The sequence below is a fragment of the Salvelinus alpinus genome, chromosome 20 (genome assembly GCF_045679555.1).
Source record: "Salvelinus alpinus chromosome 20, SLU_Salpinus.1, whole genome shotgun sequence".
In the NCBI taxonomy this organism is placed as follows: Eukaryota; Metazoa; Chordata; class Actinopteri; order Salmoniformes; family Salmonidae; genus Salvelinus; species Salvelinus alpinus.
The window spans coordinates 38,289,009-38,307,527 of record NC_092105.1 but is presented as its reverse complement, the minus strand read 5'-3'; the positions used below and the strand labels follow the sequence as shown (position 1 = coordinate 38,307,527).

The window sequence follows — 18,519 nt, the reverse complement described above, 5'->3', positions numbered from 1 at the left end:
CCTATGTGAAGCTAGGCACGTTAACGATGAGCCACAATAGTGAAATTAGCAGTTCACCTTCAAATTAAAAGTCCCTAATTGAAAGTGATGCAAATGGGTACAAATAGTGGAATTATGCTATATGTGGACTATATAATGCTAAACAAGGTTGGAATGTTGTTACATCATTTAAAATTAAATACAATAATTAATTTGTTTGACAATAAACCGAAAAACTGTTGAAATCCCACTGCGGACATTAGACTGCATAATTGCATTGGGCATACTTATATGCACCGTACAGCGTTACCTATGGATTGTGCACCCATGAAATGGGGTATCATCCTACTCTGTGACACCCACAGAAAACAATTCTCAAGAGTTTACATAAAAATTTGCATCTTAGCTCATATTGCAGGACTTTGACTAAGGGAATTCACCTTCCCAGTCAGTCTATTGTGAGTATTGAACATTCATATTGCACTGTACAGCCTTACCTATGGATTGTGCACTTATGAAATGGGGTATTAGCCTACTTAGTGACGCTAATATGTATGTAAACTCTAAATAGTTGTCTTCTGTGGGTGTCACTGAGTAGGCTGATTGACCATTTCATGGGTGCACAATCCATAGGTAGGGCTGTAGAGTTCAATATGAATCGTCTAGAATGTCATTGTATTCTGTAGTGTTAAGATTTCCCTTCACTGGAACTAAGGGGCCTAGCCAGAACCATGAAAAACAGCCTCAGACCATAATTTCTCCTCCACCAAACTTTACAGTTGGCACAATGCATTCGGAGAGGTAGTGTTCTCCTGGGATCCGACAAACCCAGATTCGTCCGCCAGACGGTGAAGCATGATTCATCACTCCAGAGAACGCGTTTCCACTGCTCCAGAGTCCAATGGCGGTGAGCTTTACACCACTCCAGCCAATGCTTGGCTGCTCGGCCATGGAAACCCATTTCATGAAGCTTCAGACAAACAGTTATTGTGCTGACGTTGCTTCCAGACGCAGTTTGGAATTCGCTAGTGAGTGTTGCAACCGAGGACAGACAATCTTTACACGCTTCCCACTTGTGTGGCCTACCATTTTGCGGCTGAGCAGTTGTTGCTCCTAGGCATTTCCACTTCACAATAACAGCACTTACAGTTGACTGGCGCAGCTCTAGCAGAGCAGAAATTTGACGAACTGACTAATTGGAAAGGTGGCGTCATATAAAGTCATAGCTCTTCAGTAAGGCCATTCTACTGCCAATGTTTGTCTATGGAGACTGCATGGCTGTGTGCTCCATTTTGTACACCTGTCAGTTACGGCTGTAGCTGAAATCGCCGAATCCACTCATTTGAACGCGTGTCCACATATTTTTGTATATATAGTGTATTTCACAGTGGCTTAGACGGTACAATGATAATCTACACCATGCTTGCTTTGTCACATAACGTGAAATTAGGCAAACTATTAGAATTTTCGGAACCAGAAAATAACGAAGCAATTTCTGCATTGTGCACCTTTAAGGGACAAAGACAACTGAAGTGTAAGGCATTGGTACCCAGGCTCTAATACAGTATGCCTCTCTCCTCATTGAATGGTGATAGAAACCACTAGAAACTGATGGTTGTAACTTCATGATTGAATTTGAATGAACTGAATGATGAGGATGGAGGGGGTGAAGATGGGTGATTGAATTTAGAACAATAGTGTAAGAATTGTGGCAGCAGAGCCTCCTGCTCTTCCCCAAGCGCACAACTCACAACCAGGAAAAAGAAACCTCTTGTTCATTTCTACTTTGTCAGAAGAAGCTGTAACTGGAATGTATTACTTACCAGTGGTGGAAAAAGCACCCAATTGTCATACTTGAGTAAAAGTAAAGATACCTTAACAGAAAATGACTCAAGTAAAAGTCACCCAGTAAAATACGGTTTAAAATATACTTAAGTATCAAAAGTAACACTTGGGAAAAACTGTAAGGAATTATATTCAAATTCCTTAGTTTTTCCCAAGTGTTAACACACGTTTGCTGAAACGACATCTCAGGTACTCAAAACACAGTTAGCTAATTTACAAACCCCACAGACATCTTGTAAAATGAAACACAGCAATCAAAATCATGTACTCCCTGCTCAAAATTAGTTTTTCACAATTGTTTACACATGTTTTCTTAATCTTTGGGCCATATTCCCAAAACTCTAGACACCAAACGCAAAACTCTACCAAAAGCAAATACTGCATTCCAAACTGTTCTTTCCAAAATGTTATTTTTTGCATCAAAATGAATAGATCTGTCTACCAACCAACACACTAATGTGCGCAACAAAAAACACTACTACAGTATGAATATCCCATCAGTAGGTTTATGCCTTTTGCATTTTCAGTGTTACACTGTAGCCGGTTGTAAAAGATTGTTACAGTAATGTATACCTATTCAAATATACATAAATTCACACACGAATGCAATACAGTAAAAAAAAAAAAAACATTGTCATTTATTTCCAAAATAAAGTATTTTTTAACACTTGTTTCGTATGTAACACTTTCCATACTCAACAGGAGAAAACATTCAGTAAGATAAAGGGTTTTCTGTACAAAAAAAAAAATGTTTAAGTGGCTCATTCTTTCAAAACACAAAAACACACGCAAAATGTAAGAAAAAATACATTAGACTGCATCCTGCCTCCTATTTTGGTCTGGCCACAGCACCTCATCTACATCACAAGCGATGTTCTCCCTGGCTAAACAGCAGGGAAAGAATCTTCTGGTCGTGACGGATCCAGCCGAAGAAAGCCCCCGCATCAATTTCACCACATGCCTCCTCCATTGCCTGGGGAAGAGGCATGCGTGCGAGGGGATGGCGGTCGTACACCTTCCATCACCATGACGAAAAAAACTCTTCAATTGGGTTTAGGAATGGGGAATATGGTGGGAGGTATAGAACAATAAATTGTGTGTGGTCGATGAACCAGTTGCGGACCAGAGCAGCCCGTGAAACTCAAGTTGACAACATACCTGGGCTGCTCTGGTCCACCCCTCTGCTCGGCTGCAATGAGGATGCCATGTAGTGTGTCCAGGAATGTGATGGGAAGGGCGGTGTAGTAGGGACCAAGGTTGGCATGGTGATGGAGGACGCTGTGCTGGCTAACGGCTGTGCACATGGTGATATTCCCTCCACGCTGTCCAGGGACATTCACAATGGCACAGTGGCCAATAATGTTCCGTCCCTGTCCCCTTTTGGCTAGGTTTAAGCCAGCCTCAATGTAAATATAAAAGTGCTGAATTGCAGCAGCATCCAGCTCCAAGACTCTGAAACAGACAAGACAATATGTGACATACACCTAGAGCAGTCAATATGGTGAGACACAATACACTGGATTACAGTACTGTAATGTGTCTATACAGTGCAGTTTTGATAGTAAATTCACAGTATAGTACTTACTTGCACATATTCATAGAGCTGTTCTTTAACCCTCTGAGTTCCTCAAATGGCACCTTGTAGACCTGTTTCATCCGGATTCGGTTGTGCTGTAATACACGGTCCAATGTAGACAAGCCCACCTGGTGAATGTTATTGAATATTGTGTTGTCTGCAATTATGTGGCTCTGGATTTCTCATTGTCTAATGGTATTGTTTGCCACCACCATGCTCACAATAGCGGTCTCCTGTTCTGGTGTGAACAGCCGGTGTCTTCCACCATGGCCTGGCCATCTCAGTTCTGCAGAAGATCCACCAATATGATTGGTTACAGTAGGCTAAAATAATCTATTTTCTTTCAATATGAAATGGCATTACTGTAACATTGGCCAACAATCACTGAGTAACAGGCCTACTGATATGTCGGACTGCAGTGTACATACATAAAAAGCATAGCGTAGATGGTAGGTAACCTAACGGTTGTCATTTCTGAATGAACGGATGATAGATGCAACCGTGTAGCGGCTCAGGTTGCGCTGAACTCTGCCCAGCCTCCCTCACACTCAATCCATGGTTGAGCACATGGTCAACCAATGTGGCCCTGATCTCATCTGAGACAACTGTCCTTCCTCGTCCTCCTCTTCCTCTCACTCCTTCACCTCTAGCTCTTGCTTCACCATTGACTTCCATTTTCCTCCAGAACAGGAGCTCAGCTGTGGCTTTTTATAGTGCTTAAAGCTCTGATTTCTAAGTGAACAAATCAGCAACTAGTGTTTACACCTGTGAGGAGTGGGTGTTGCCAATTGATGTATAGAGCTTGGCATTGTGATTGGCATTGTGAAGGGACTAAAGAGATTTTAATTTTGAATATTGTGCCTAATGTAGAGAACTGTGCGTAGTGTTTTGCAAAATGTGTGATATAGAATTGAAAACTGAGTGTGAAGCAGGAAATGTGCTTGCAATTTTGCAGAATTGTTTTAGGGATTTGGTACATGAGTTTCAGGTTTCAGTGATTGCGTTTCAAGTTCCAATTTTAGTGTGTAAACAACAGGGAAAAACTGTAAACTCTGCATACAAATGAGACACACAAACATCAAATTAATCTAACTTACTGACAACCGAGATCACACTAATGTGACATTCAAAACACTACTATGAGAACCTATTTCTGTGTAAAGACTAAGATGTTGTTGTTATACTGTATACTTTTTGTGTGTACTCAAACAAGAGAGGAACACAAATGCAAAACATTTCGTTTTATATTTCAACACGGTCTGATTGCAAAGTGAACATTTACGCAATTAGTGTTTGCACATGTCAAGAGTGAAAGTGATGAATTGGTAGTTGAGCTTAACTCTTGAATACAATATATTTTAGTTGTGATGGTGGTGCCAAAGGTAGAGAATTGTGTGTTGTGTTTTGCAAAATGTTTGTTATAGAATTGCAATCGGAGTGTAAAGAAAAACATGTGCCAGAAGTATTGCAGATTTGGTGTATGATTCTGCTAAATGAGTTACAGGTTTGGGTAATTGTGCCTCATGGGCCAGTTTTAGTGAGTAAACAATTGGGAAAAACTGTACTAAGCAAACCAGACAGCACCACTTTCCTGTTTTTTTAATTTACGGATAGCCAGAGGCACGCTCCAACACTCAGACATCCTTTAAAAATGAAGCATTTGTGTTTAGTGAGTCCGCCAAATCAGAGGCAGTAGGGATGAGTATGGATATTCTCTTGATAGGTGCATGAATTGGACCATTTTCCTGTCCTGCTAAGTATTTAAAATGTAACAAGTACTTTTGGGCCTCAGGGAAAATGTATGGAGTAAAAAATACATAGTTTTCTTCAGGAATGTTGTGAAGTAAAAGTAGTCAAAAATAGAAATAGTAAAGTACAGATACTGAAAAAAACTATTAAAGTAGTACTTTAAAGTATTTTTACTTAAGAACTTTACACCACTGTTACTTACTTTAACTCTAGTTATAATGGAATCTACAAAACAAATGTATCTAATGTATTACACTATAATGTTTTTCTTGTAAGAAAAACGAAAATAGTCGAGGCCTACATGTTGCAGAATGCCTTTGTAGAATAATGCAAAATATAGCCTTGACTCTGTTTTTTTTATTACTTTAAACAATTTATTTAAACAAATACGTGTCTTTCTTTATGCAATATTTTCATTTTTTTTTTTTATGCAATGTATCCTTTACAATTGTTTATGCACTGTTTATAAAACTTATTTATCAAATGTTGGTACTTACCTTCACTGCAAATCATTTGACTGCTATTACTAATCGAATCTAAAAATAAATTGTATTACACTGTAATGTTTTTATTGTAAGGCTGTAAATGGTATATAAATCTCCCCTCGGTGAGAGTCAAAACAGACACTGAGTTCAGAGTACAATGTGTGTAGTTCACAATGGACGCACTGACAGCATTGCAGATGCTGCAGAATTTAGATGAGCTGGAGTCGGATGGAGGATCGGATATTGAGCCCGAAATCGACTTTGCTGATGACAATGGGTCTTCACCCGATTTAGATGTTGACTTCGAGCCACCACCTCCGATGCCTGAGTTTGGCCGCAGAAAAAAACAGAACAGGGCCAACTGAGAAGGTGATCCCAACCGGGCAGTGAGACAGGAGTCTGGGAGGGATGGCACGGTTTGGGTAGAAAAGAGCGACAAAAGCGCATTTGACCTGCGCCTCTTTTTCATTCTACTTTGACAAAATAAGCTGTAACTGTACTGTATTACCTACTATAACTCTAGTCTACTTGTTGTTTATGCATACAATTATTTATGTATTAGGCTATTCATCAAACTGCTTAGGCCTACCTTTATGGCAAATAATTTGACCTGCGCGCCTTGCTGGTTGATAATCTCTTTTTCGTTTCTACTTTGTCAAAATAAGCTGTAACTGGGTAAGTGGACTCTATTGCTTACTATAACTCGAGTACAAATAAAATCTACCAATGAAATTTACACTGTAATGTTTATTGACAGAGAAATTAAAATAGGCGAGGCCTACGTGTTGCAGTTTCCTTTGTAGTATAAAACATATCCTTACATACATGTTATTTACTTCAAAATATACGATATACAATTATTCAAAATAACCTAAATATTCTTAAGACATTCAATCAATCAATATTTTTTTTAAACAGTATTTATTTAGGTTGATAACACAGTATAGGAATCTGATGCGTAGGATTACGGCGACGGCTGACAACGTTCTCTAGCGGATACTTATATGCTGAAAGGCCCAGCGGTTCAAGTGTTAAAGGAGAGATGTTTCATCTCTATGCTTTCCAGCAGCTCAATAGGCTGCTGTGAAATAACCTCAAGCACAATAGACCACTCCCATGGTGGGACTAAAGCGTTGTGAACTGGTCGTAACCGACGCGCCCCCTTCATGAAACAAAATAACAAGGGATGTTTATCAGGGGTGTTTTCCCACCGTGTTCTTGTCAAAGCCTATATGACAGGCCGAGATAGCGGCTAGATAGAACCGTGGAGAAAGCCTTCCCTCTGTCCAAAAGGTCCGGCAGAAGAAATGATCCGTTTTTGGTCACACCACTTCTCAAATATGCACCACTTATTTCCATACAGCATGTAGAAGAGGCCCTAGCTCTCTGGATAGTCTCAATGACTTAGAGAGGCAGGCCTGTCTCTCACGGGCCAGGATGGCGTTCGGGAGAGTGTGGAAAATCTCTCCGTTCGCTTGGGTCAGCAGATCCCTGCATAACGGGAGTTGCCAAGGCTCATCGTACCGCAGAAGAATGATATGCGCTAACCAGAGCCTGCCTGGCCATTGAGGGACTTCCCGCACTCGGACTAGTGGGGAATATGAGGCTCAGAGGAGAACTGTTTCACCATTTGGGGATGGAGTTTCCATTCCCCATGATGGGGATTCCCTGTGGACAATAAGTCAGCTCCTACATTTAGTACGCTTCGGACATGAGTCACGAGTAGTGAAAGAAGGTGTGCTTTGCTCCCCAGAATAATCCTGACGTATAGTCTTTATAATTGACATTCGGGCGCCGAAGACGTGGATGTCGATTAAGGCAGCCCCCCGCACCTCTTTGATTCAGAGGGGTTGGGTTAAATGCGGAAGACACATTTCAGTTTAAAGCATTGAGTGAGCGAGTGCCGCCCTGGTGGTTGATGTATGCCTTCACAGCCGTATTGTCCGTTCTGATCAAAATGTGACAGGGAGGGTAGAAAGTGTTTCAGTGAAAGAAATGCTGTCAGCAATTCGAGGTAATTTAAATTCTAGGTAACTTCGTTTATTGCATTCCCCTCGTGAACTGCGCCCCAGCTCGTCTGTCGCCCCCACCTTCCTCGTTGCCACTACCCCTAAGGGAGTGACAGAAACAAAGATCGAGGGGCTCTTCCAGTGACGGAGAGCTGAGATACATGCGAAGGTCACCTTATCTGACGATTGATGTGACACGTGCACACAGACGTTGGGCAGACCCCCAACGTTGGAAGTCTCTCATCCTCAGTAGGCCAAGTGCTACTACTGAGATGGTGGACGCAATCAATCCCAGCACTCACAGACATATTCTGAGCGTGACCGAGCACCCCCTGTGTAACAGGAAGAGGCACTGTCGGAGTGACGTGGTGCAGTTGTCCGAGAGTGTTGCCTGATAAGTGAGAGAATACAGCATTACACCTACAGTTGAAGTCGGAAGTTTACATACATTTAAGTTGGAGTCATTGAAACTAATTTTTCAACCACTCCACACATTTCTTGTTAACAAACTATAGTTTTGTTAACAAGTCGGTTAGGACAATACTTTGTGCATGACAAGTCGGTTAGGACAATACTTTGTGCATGACACAAGTAATTTTTCCAATAATTGTTTACAGACAGATTATTTCACTTATAATTCACTGTATCACAATTCCATTTGGTCAGAAGTTTACATACACTAAGTTGACTGTGCCTTTAAACAGTTTGGAAAACTCCAGAAAATTATGTCATGGCTTTAGAAGCTTCTGATAGGCTAATTGACATAATTGGAGTTAATTGGAGGTGTACCTGTGGATGTATTTCAAGGCCCACCTTCAAACTCAGTGCCTCTTTGCTTGACATCATGGGTCAATCAAAAGAAATCAGCCAAGACCTCAGAAAAACAATTGTAGACCTCCACAAGTCTGGTTCATCCTTGGGAGCAATGATGCCTGAAGGTACCACGTTCATCTGTATAAACAATAGTATGCAAATATAAACACCATGGGACCACGCAGCCGTCATACCGCTCAGGAGGAGACGCGTTCTGCCCCCTAGAGATGAACGTACTTTGGTGTGAAAAGTGCAAATCAATCCCAGAGCAACAGCAAAGCACCTTGTGGAGATGCCAGAGGAAACAGGTAGAAAAGTATCTATATTCACAGCAAAACGAGTTCTATATCAACATAACCTGAAAGGCCGCTCAGCAAGAAGACACTGCTCCAAAACCGCCATAAAAAAAGCCAGACTACAGTTTACAACTGCACATGGGGACAAAGATCGTACTTTTTGGAGAAATGTCCTCTGGTCTGATGAAACAAAATAGAACTGTTTGGCCATAATGACCATCTTTATGTTTGGAGGAAAAAGGGGGAGGCTTGCAAGCCGAAAAACACCATCCCAACCGTGAAGCACGGGGTGGCAGCATCATGTTGTGGGGGTGCTTTGCTGCAGGAGGGACTGGTGCACTTCACAAAATAGATGGCATCATGAGGCAGGAAAATTATGTGGATATATTGAAGAAACATCAGTCAGGATGTTAAAGCATGGTCGCAAATGGATCTTCCAAGGACAACAAAGTCTAGGTATTGGAGTGGCCATCACAAAGCCCTGATTTCAATCCTATATAAAATGTATGGGCAGAACTGAAAAAGTGTGTGCGAGCAAGGCCTACAAACCTGACTCAGTTATACCAGCTCTGTCAGCAGGAATGGGCCAAAATTCACCCAACTTAATGTGGGAAGCTTGTGGAAGGCTACCCGAAACGTTTGACCCAAGTTAAACAATTTAAAGGCAATGCTACCAAATACTAATTGAGTGTATGTGATTGAGTGACTAGGGTGGGTTATCTAGGTGAATAATGATCTATGTTGGCCTGGTATGGTTCCCAATCAGAGGCAGCTGTTTATCGTTGTCTCTGATTGGGGATCCTATTTAGGCAGCCATTTCCCCATTGTGCTTTGTGGGATCTTGTCTATGTATAGTTGCCTGTTAGCACTATTGTTAGCTTCACGGTTCGTTTTGAGATTCATTGTTTTTGTTTTGCTGTGAGTTTTACCTAGTAATAAAAAGATGTGGAACACAGATCACGCTGCGCTTTGTTCCACTATTTATAACGATCGTGACAACAGAGTACTAACGGTCAATAGGGAATTATCAATGGAAATAGTTGGTTTTCAGTTCAACATCTGTTAGGAATGTCAGTACTGAACTCATAGCTATATGTGGCACGTTCTCGTTGGTCCAACCTGAAATAGGATACGTTATTTGGCCATTGGCCCAGTTTTATTGCAAGGAATTGTAATTGGTCAACCACAGGCTAGGGCTGGGTTATAAAACTACATCCTATCCCTTTGTTCTGTGGAGAGAATCACTGAAGAGAATCACTGGGGAGAATCACTGAGGACAGGGGAGCATGAACATCTACCATCTACTTCCAAACATGATTTGTCCGCTTTGAATAACCCTATTTTCCTCCCCCTGATTTGCTTTGGGGTCTGTGTTATTAAAGAATAACATCAACTACTACCATACTGCTTGCTCCAGGGATGGGGAGCAAAGCAGGTAATCGTATATGTAGGTGTGTTTCTCAGGAGTGTGAAAGCTGCCTCTACACATTTGCTGAATGTTCAGGGAGCTAGCACTAGCCCAAATAGGACAGCGAGGTAGTCTTAGGCTGTGCCTTGACAAGCAAGACTTAGAAAACTCCTGTGTGCTGGCAGTTTATTTGAAAAAAGTTTCCTGCAGGTCGACTGATATGAACCAGTCGCCTAGATGAATAGAGCGAGACAGCACATTAAGCTTAATGGGCGCAACTTTCTTTTGGGAACCAGGAAGTACCGGGAGTAGAAGCCTAGATGGCTCTCTGCCGATGGTATTACGCTCCACTTCGCTTAATAGAGAGGAGATTTCCTGCTTTAGTATCTGTACGAGTCGCCAGTCGTTATTGATTGCAAGGGTGGTCTCAGAGAAAACTGCAGTCTGTACTCCTTTGGAACTGTGGACAAGACCCAGGGCTGGACTGTGCTTGTGCGCCAGTTCCCTGCTCTTGCGGTGAGTAGCCCACAGGTTGGTTGACTCACACTCACCAGTGGTGCCGGAGCGCCCTCTGGTAGCATTAGAGCGAGTGACCCCTTCTTTGTATTAATTGATAAGGGCAGCGTTAAAAACACTGAGATATGGGGACAGTGCTAGGTGGCTAGTGACCGTTTGTCTTCCTGCCTCAGCTGCTTGAGAAAGAGCTGAGGGGAGAGATGTGGCACGGAGGGCACTCAGGGTTAGAGTGGGCGTCCTCCATCTTCCTTGAGAGCGAACGCATGAGAATGGGTCGCTGCACAAAGGAAAGGGGAATAGGAGCACAGATGTGCCTCTCCCCCATTGTGGTGTGTGCTCCACCCGAAAGGTGGGAGACTAGAACACAGAGTGATCTGTTGGCTGTCCTTCTCTGCCGCTGAGGCGGGCGCCCCTTCTTTCCTACAGGAAAATCAACTGGACGGGACCTCGATGCGGCTGAAGCGAAGGGCCGCTTCCCCACTGTCTGACTCTGTACTAAAACTTGGACCGTAGGTTTGCTGTATGCTCTGTCTTTGGTCGCTCAGTAGCACTGGCGCTACAGAACTGCCCATCTCCCCGACGCGGAGCCTTAGCTTGTAGAGAGGTAGAGTGGAGACCAGGTTGCCACGATATCTGGGTCTGCCAGGCAGGTGGTGGCAAGGCAAGCTAAGATAGCGGTGAGCTAGCTGAGGTAGGCTGCTGAACGTTTTGCCCAGCATAGGTTAGCAGTGGTACAGCCAGCCTTGCCGCGTTAGCTAGCCTATCAGAGGCCGTCTTGTGGACCGGATCACAGCGTAGAGGGACCGGTTCAGTTAGTAAGCACTAAGCAAGTTAATGCTAGGCGAACTAGAAAACGGGAACTAAGCTAACAACAGCTAGGTGGTGGTAGTTAGCATTAACCGTGATGGCTAGTGGCATAGCTTAAGTTAGCATGGACCGGGAACTTGGTCAAAACCTTATAAAACTTGCAGGACTCGTTAGAATGCTGCCTGAGCATGTTCATTTCCCATGGAGTGTAGGTCCCATTATAACTCTGGGGAAAAAAGTTTTGACAACTGGGTTAGGCGTGAGATAGTCAACGCTTAGCCGCAAGGCTCTTGTGTTAGCCATCCAGTGTTCACCCAGTGGGGTAATAACCTAGCTATAGCTAGCACCTCGTTAGCCAAAGAGATCTGCACCAGTAGCATTGCTTCTTCGGTCTAGAGAATGTATTTTGACCGTAGCACGGTGTGGTGTATACGATCAGCCAATGAAACGATTGAAAGTTAAACATACTAAATGAGAGAGCAAGCTGGTAATACCACAGTAGGTGGGAGAGCCAGTAGCAGCCAGCATCCCAGCATCGTCGAGCTGCCAGCGCAAGAGCAAGGTGGTTTGTGTGCCTGCCTCAGGCGGGGTAGCAGTGGACATAATTTATTGATCCGGGGATTCAGGTTAGGCTGTTGTTAATCCACTATTACCCTTTCTTTGTTCCTAATTTGTGGAAAAAGGCCTGCTAGCCTGATAGCGCCTGCTGCAAATTAGCCTTGACAGGCGTGAGCTAGCTTATTAGGTGCCTAATGGCTAGCTGGGGCGGGAACTGTCTATAAAAGCTATAGCCGTGGTGGGCTTGTGTAGGAGTTAGCTAGGTTCTTATAGCTAGCAGTGCTTGTGCTACCATATGTGCAGGTAGGGAAGTCAGTCTGAGCTAGCAAGCAATGCTTATGTGGATAGCTTGCTTTCCAACGAGCTAGCCAAGTTAGCTTGCGCCTTGAAGCGTGGGCTTACCAAGTCTCTGGGCTTACCAAGTGGGCTAGCAGCCTAGTTAGTTAGCACAATGTTAGAGAAAGGAAGATAGCTCTTTGTTATTGTTGCGACAAACAAAGGCGTGGCTATCGATCGATAAGCAGTGACTCTAGGACGGTCAGTAGTGGGTTGAGCTAAACAAGAAAGCGAGCTATCAATTCTACCCTTTCAAGTCGAAAAGTTAGTCGGTAGGATAGCTAGCATTGTGGCGAGCTAGCCAAGTCTCAGTAGCTAGCTGTGTGATGCTAGCTACGAAAGGAGACGAGGGAAGAAAAGCAGTGAAGATAATTCTTACCTGAAACGGAAACATTGCTTTCGGTAAAGTCACCCAACACAAAAAACGAAAGCTGAAAAACCCAATAATGCGTGATTGTGACTCGGAATGCGGGGTGTTCCTGCATGTGGGCATTCCTGCAAATACATGAACGCCCTCCCTCGAGCATCCCATTGGTTCCTGCATGTACGCCCCACTCCATGCACACCATCTTCATGCTTGTGTGACACTTTTGATATTCTGAATTTCCCCTGATTGTCTATACGATTAAGTGGGTCAAAAGTAAAAGTATTATCAGAGATTTTCAGGGCCTGTCTACCAGTGTCCTAGATGGCTAGCTGCTGGTGGCGCCCCCGCCTCCCACCTGCTGTTTACCGGCGTCCTCCTAGCTAGCTATAACACAGTGTCCTTCACTCCCGCCTGCCGAACACCTGCCCTCACCGTTGTTAACAGAACTGCGGGAAAGCAGTGCCTGACAGGCAGGGGCAAAGGACACTGTCTACCGGTGTCCTAGTTAGATGGCTACCATTGTTGCCCCGCCTGTTCTTCTTCTTGTGGGTTTATCAGCAGTCGGCATCCAACGTTATGAAGCACACCCGCCTCGCACCTGTGTACTGGAGTCCTAGCTTAAAAATGTACCAATAGAAGTAAAAAGAGGAATGCCCACAAGCAGGAACGCCACAAATTGTGGCCACAATAGGCAGAGTGTAGCGGCAGCATAACCTTAACGGCACACCTGTGACAGTTAAATAGGAAAACAGATCAAGTCATGCTAAGGAAAGCTAGGCAAAACTCTTCTGTGACAAAGAGAGATGAGAATGATCAGAGGGTCGGCGAGTGGCTCTTTAGTATGAGGGGAGGGACTCCCTCATTTGCCACTCAACCTGTCTGTCTCCGACAAACATCGTCTATGATTGGTTCTTCAAGCTACGTAGAGATTCTGTTGAATCGCACTTGTGAGATATCAAAACAAATAATTGAAAGAGAGCGTCTCTTACCATCAAACTTTTTATGTCTGGAGACGAAGGTGCTTCGCAATTCTTTACTAGTTTCATCAACCAGGTTCTCTAACTCCAGCTTGCTTTGTTGGCCAAACTTGTCCTCCATTTCTGAACTGCAACAGGTATTGCCCGGGGGACATACCCGGAGATGGTCACCTGCAAACAACAGAGATGGTATTCAGTCACACAGATTCCTCATGACCCCCATGCAATGTTCCCTCTAATTTCTTTGGGCACTGAGCAAATTTCAGGTCTGCTGTGTGCAAACTCGAACGTTGTGAAAATTCTATGCAGCTTCCGGCGTGCGTTTACTGTGAACACTGAGGCTGTACCCACTTTTAGGTTACAGTTTTAACAGTGGTGAAGTAGGCTACTGTGGCTATTTGATCATAATGTAGGCCTACCAGAGTGGCCTACCATAAAAAACAATGGAGAAAAACTTATAACATTTTAACATGGAAATTGCTGTTTTGTCATTCAGCCTACAGTAGCAGCCAATGTGTGGTGTTCAATGCCTACATTCCATGAGAATTTTTTTTTAAAACATGCAGGGCTTGACATTAACCTGTGTATCCACCTTAAGATAAGGAGGTGACTGAAAATGTTGTGTTTGATGCAAGAAACCACTTTACAAAATAAAATGCTTTATTAATCCCATACCATTATTACAGAGAATCAGACAAATTATATTCCACTCTGCCTATTGGCTACTTAGCTTATTCAAGACCGTCTTAAAGTACAACACTTTCCCTTTAAGACATAAAATAGCTCTTTATTATACACCGATGAAGACAGCTTGTCTTGTCTGTTGGACATAAATATTTTTGCATCTGAGCTCCTAGAGTGTGCGGCTCTCCTTTATTTTTTTAATAAAATAGCTCTTTACCTGACTTACTTTCCAAAGTTGACTAGAAATGCCTACTTATTGTGCTCTTGTTGGAAGCAACCACTCAACCACTGTTGACTAGAAATGAGCTATAACTGGGATTATAACTCAGTAACTAGGAACGAATATGAACACATGCACGTGGCTAAATGCAGCTCTCACTTTGATCTCAAAACAAGCACATCTACACATGACCGCTGTAGCCTAAACACAGTCCAGTTCAAAGTGAATGGCACAGATCCATATATGGCAATGGCTATTTGCATATAGGCCTACCGCAGCCTGAGTTTGTCACGTTCGCTGGAATAAATATCGGACCAAAGCGCAGCGGATGTTGAGTTCCACATAATTTAATGATAAAGTGAAACTTAGCAAAGACATAAACTAACAACGAACCGTGACTACAAAGGTGCTATGTGCACTAACTCAAAACAATATCCCATAAACACAGGTGGAAAAAATGCTACTTAAATATGATCCCCAATTAGAGACAACAATTACCAGCTGCCTCTAATTGGGAATCATACCAATCACCAACATAGAAAAACAAAACTAGAACCCCACATAGAAATAATAAACTAGACCAACCCCCAGTCACGCCCTGACTTAATCTACCATAGAACATAAGGGCTCTCTATGGTCAGGACGTGACAGAGTTATGCATGTCAATGCAATAGAATCCTAATCCAATGCGCTCAGCCTACAAGAAAATCTCTTGCACAGCTAGATTTGCATAATAAATCTTAAATAGTTAGTTTTGTTTCGGTATATTACATGAAAGTGGCTAATATTGCTTTGATTCGACCACAATTCCTTCAGTAGAGTGAAACGTCGATAGTGATAACTAAAGGGGAAAACTGTAGAAAGTTGAGTGAAGTCCAATCTTGTGCTCCTCTGCTTCTTCTGCGGCAGTCCGAGGGAGCTGCACGCCCTGCATGTGTGCAGCTTAGAGGGAACATTGCCCCCATGTAATAAACAGCAGACCCAAAACTAGAACACAGTTATACTCATATTCTGATCCAACTAACACAAGGATGGTTGATAAACCTACGCTTTTGCTGTGACAGAAGGGTTGCTGATGTGAATATTTTTAGAGTCATATTAGTAATGTCAGACTAAAATCAGCATCAATCATTATCTTTAGGACATTTACAGTATTGTTGGTGGTCTAACAATGCCTTGCACACCTCGCTCACTGTCAATATGCAGTCGCCTTTCCCTATTTAATTATTAAAGGCATATTTGTCAAGCTGTGCTGCTCACAACATGATAACAAAGTGCTGTTTATGCCTTTAACACAAATGGGGGCCAAAATCAAAATCTCTCACATAAGCTAGGGGTCAGCTGCTGAACCTGATTGGATCAATTCTAGTAACAGCTTTTTAATACACTGTTGTCTCACTTTGAACCAGTCTCTGCATGCAACCACTACTGAATTTAATTAAAGAGCCCATTGTTGTAAAACTGACAGATATTTTCAGGTCTACCGGTAAGAGAATGCCATTGGTTGTTGTTGTTTTTTGGTTCTAACAGGTAGCTATGACAGTGAATAATAATACAACCATCAGATATCTAGAGGCGTTGATTACTCTAGTGTGTGTTTTTGTTGACTCTACATGTTACTGTATTTTCAATACCGACCATTAAAAGCGGGGTGTATGAGGGTGTGCCTGTGCAATGTACTGTATGACATTCTGCTGCATAACAAAGTCACTTGTGCCTGATGGGAGGAATCCCTACATATGAATTACCCATGGTGTGTGACTGTGAAGTCAGGCATGAAAACATGTTGCAGCATCCATCAATCCAAAGCATTAATACATCCAGTATTTGGATCAGATATCAGCACTAGCTAGTGTCACAAAGTAAAGGCATTGAAAACATCATAGCAATATGCCAGAAATAGCCTATAACAGTAATAATAATTTCTGGTTGGATGAGACAGTGGCAGACAGCATTTCCTCAAACACACACATACACACACGCATACACGCACAGACACACACATATAGAAATGTGTGTCAGAGTTGTTACCTCTCCCCATGCAATCATTCCGTTCTCCCAACATTCAGCCAGCTCCCTACGAACAAAATGAAATTAAAATTGCCAGCAGCCCACAGATGAAATTCATGCCCAGCTCCACTTGAGGACAAAGACATGTGTTTCTCTGCTGTTTATGATCCCTCTCTCCTACTGAGTGTTCAAAAACATTCATGGTGGTTTTTGCCAAACATTTACAGTAAATGAAGGAATCATGAGACACAACATGAGGAAATTTTGATTTGACAATGGCTGTAGGATTAACATTTGTTTGGAACAATGACTGATCAGTTCATAATATTTGGAAGTTGTCCATGGATCATAATGTATTAATGAACACCTTCCATGTCTTTCTGGCTTCTGTTTCCTGCCATTTTTATAATGGAAAGTGTAACATTGCCAATAAGTCGTCAGTGTAGCCAGTAGGGAGAACAGCGTGAAATACGATTTATGATATAGCCTACCATTCAGAAGGGAATCACATTGCAATTGATGACATCCATGAAACACTGAACTGAATTAAAAGTTAATGATCGACATCATCATTCCATTTTCCCAAAAAGCCATTTGTAGGGCAATGGACGCTGATTCAGCTCTCTCTCCATTTAGTAGTCTCCACACACTAGCCCAAATGCAATATCACTTTGAAGACCAATGATGTGGCTAAATAATCTGATCACGTTATGACTAACCAATGATTCTTGACATTTAAAAATTGCTATGTTAAGTGTGTTTATCATGTAGGCTTCATGTTTTGTTAAAACCTAAAAGCAACCAACCATGTCGCCCAAACAGCCCTCTAAAAATGACCTAATTTCCGAAGTCTCCTCTCTCTCGCTCACTACCCAAATAGAATTGAGATGTAATTTACTCAGACACCTGCAGGCTAACCAAACTTTGAGAATCAGTTCAGCTTCATCTGAGCTGACCTCAGCCATTAAGTAGAGAATTAACACCCACCAGTGAGGGCAGGAGGTGATGTGAGGGCAGGAGGTGATGTGAGGGCCGGAGGTTGAAACCCACACACAGTTTGTTCGCAGCTAACTCTCTTATTTATCACAGCTTATGACTGTTGCCTGCACCTTAAACACAGGTTTGTTTAGTTTGCAGGTCAAAAGAAAACTCAAAAGCTTTAGGTAGGTCACTGCCTGTGTATAAAGGAAAAGTTTGAGAGACAGTTGTTTAGCGGACACTTTAATGGGCCAAAGGTTGGAAGGAGTCAGGGAGGTCCCACTGGCCACAGGTCTGAGTGCAGCTCTCCATCAGACGTGTCACCCACAAAGAGCTCCTCCGCACTGACACTTAGACCGTGCAGAGTGTTCCCGCAGTCTCAACAGAGCAAAACATCACTTAAAATGAGTCTCTCGTACATCAACATCCCATAAGGGGCTTTCAAGGAACTTCTCCACTCAACCAAGGTAGCCTGTATATCCTTTATGTCCAAGGTTAAAACAGCACAGTGGACACACAGATATATTTTTGTTGGTACACAATGGAATACAATTCCCCATTAGACAGAGAAGAAAGAGAGTGGTTCCCACAGCATACTCTTTGAATAGCTTTAGTGCTGAGCGATTAGTGCTTTTTGAGGTCGGGTAGGTTTCGGTTCGATTATTTAAAAAATGTATCACGGTTTTCAATTTCAGTTTCGATAATTTTTTTTTAACATTAGATGCACTATGCATTACGTGGGTTGAATGATCTAACAACACGTAATAAAACAATGAATACAAGTCCTATGATGGTAGTGATAGCCCATTACTGCTTATCACTTAGTAACCATCATTTATTCACATTACTTTACTTTAATAAAATATTTGTTTTATTTGCTGACTTTTTACATTTTATTCCAAGTCA

General features: G+C 42.6%; 1 protein-coding gene across 2 annotated transcripts in view; it reads right to left on the bottom strand.

Annotated features, from left to right (window-relative positions):
• The window catches only part of LOC139546801 (glypican-6-like), a 118,774-nt gene that overhangs the window by 86,468 nt on the left and 13,787 nt on the right, over positions 1 to 18,519 (bottom strand). For both annotated transcript variants that reach the window (XM_071355593.1, XM_071355595.1), the window contains exon 2: positions 13,734 to 13,892. In XM_071355593.1, coding sequence (XP_071211694.1) covers positions 13,734 to 13,892 — 159 coding nt within the window. The remainder of the gene's footprint in view (positions 1 to 13,733; positions 13,893 to 18,519) is intronic.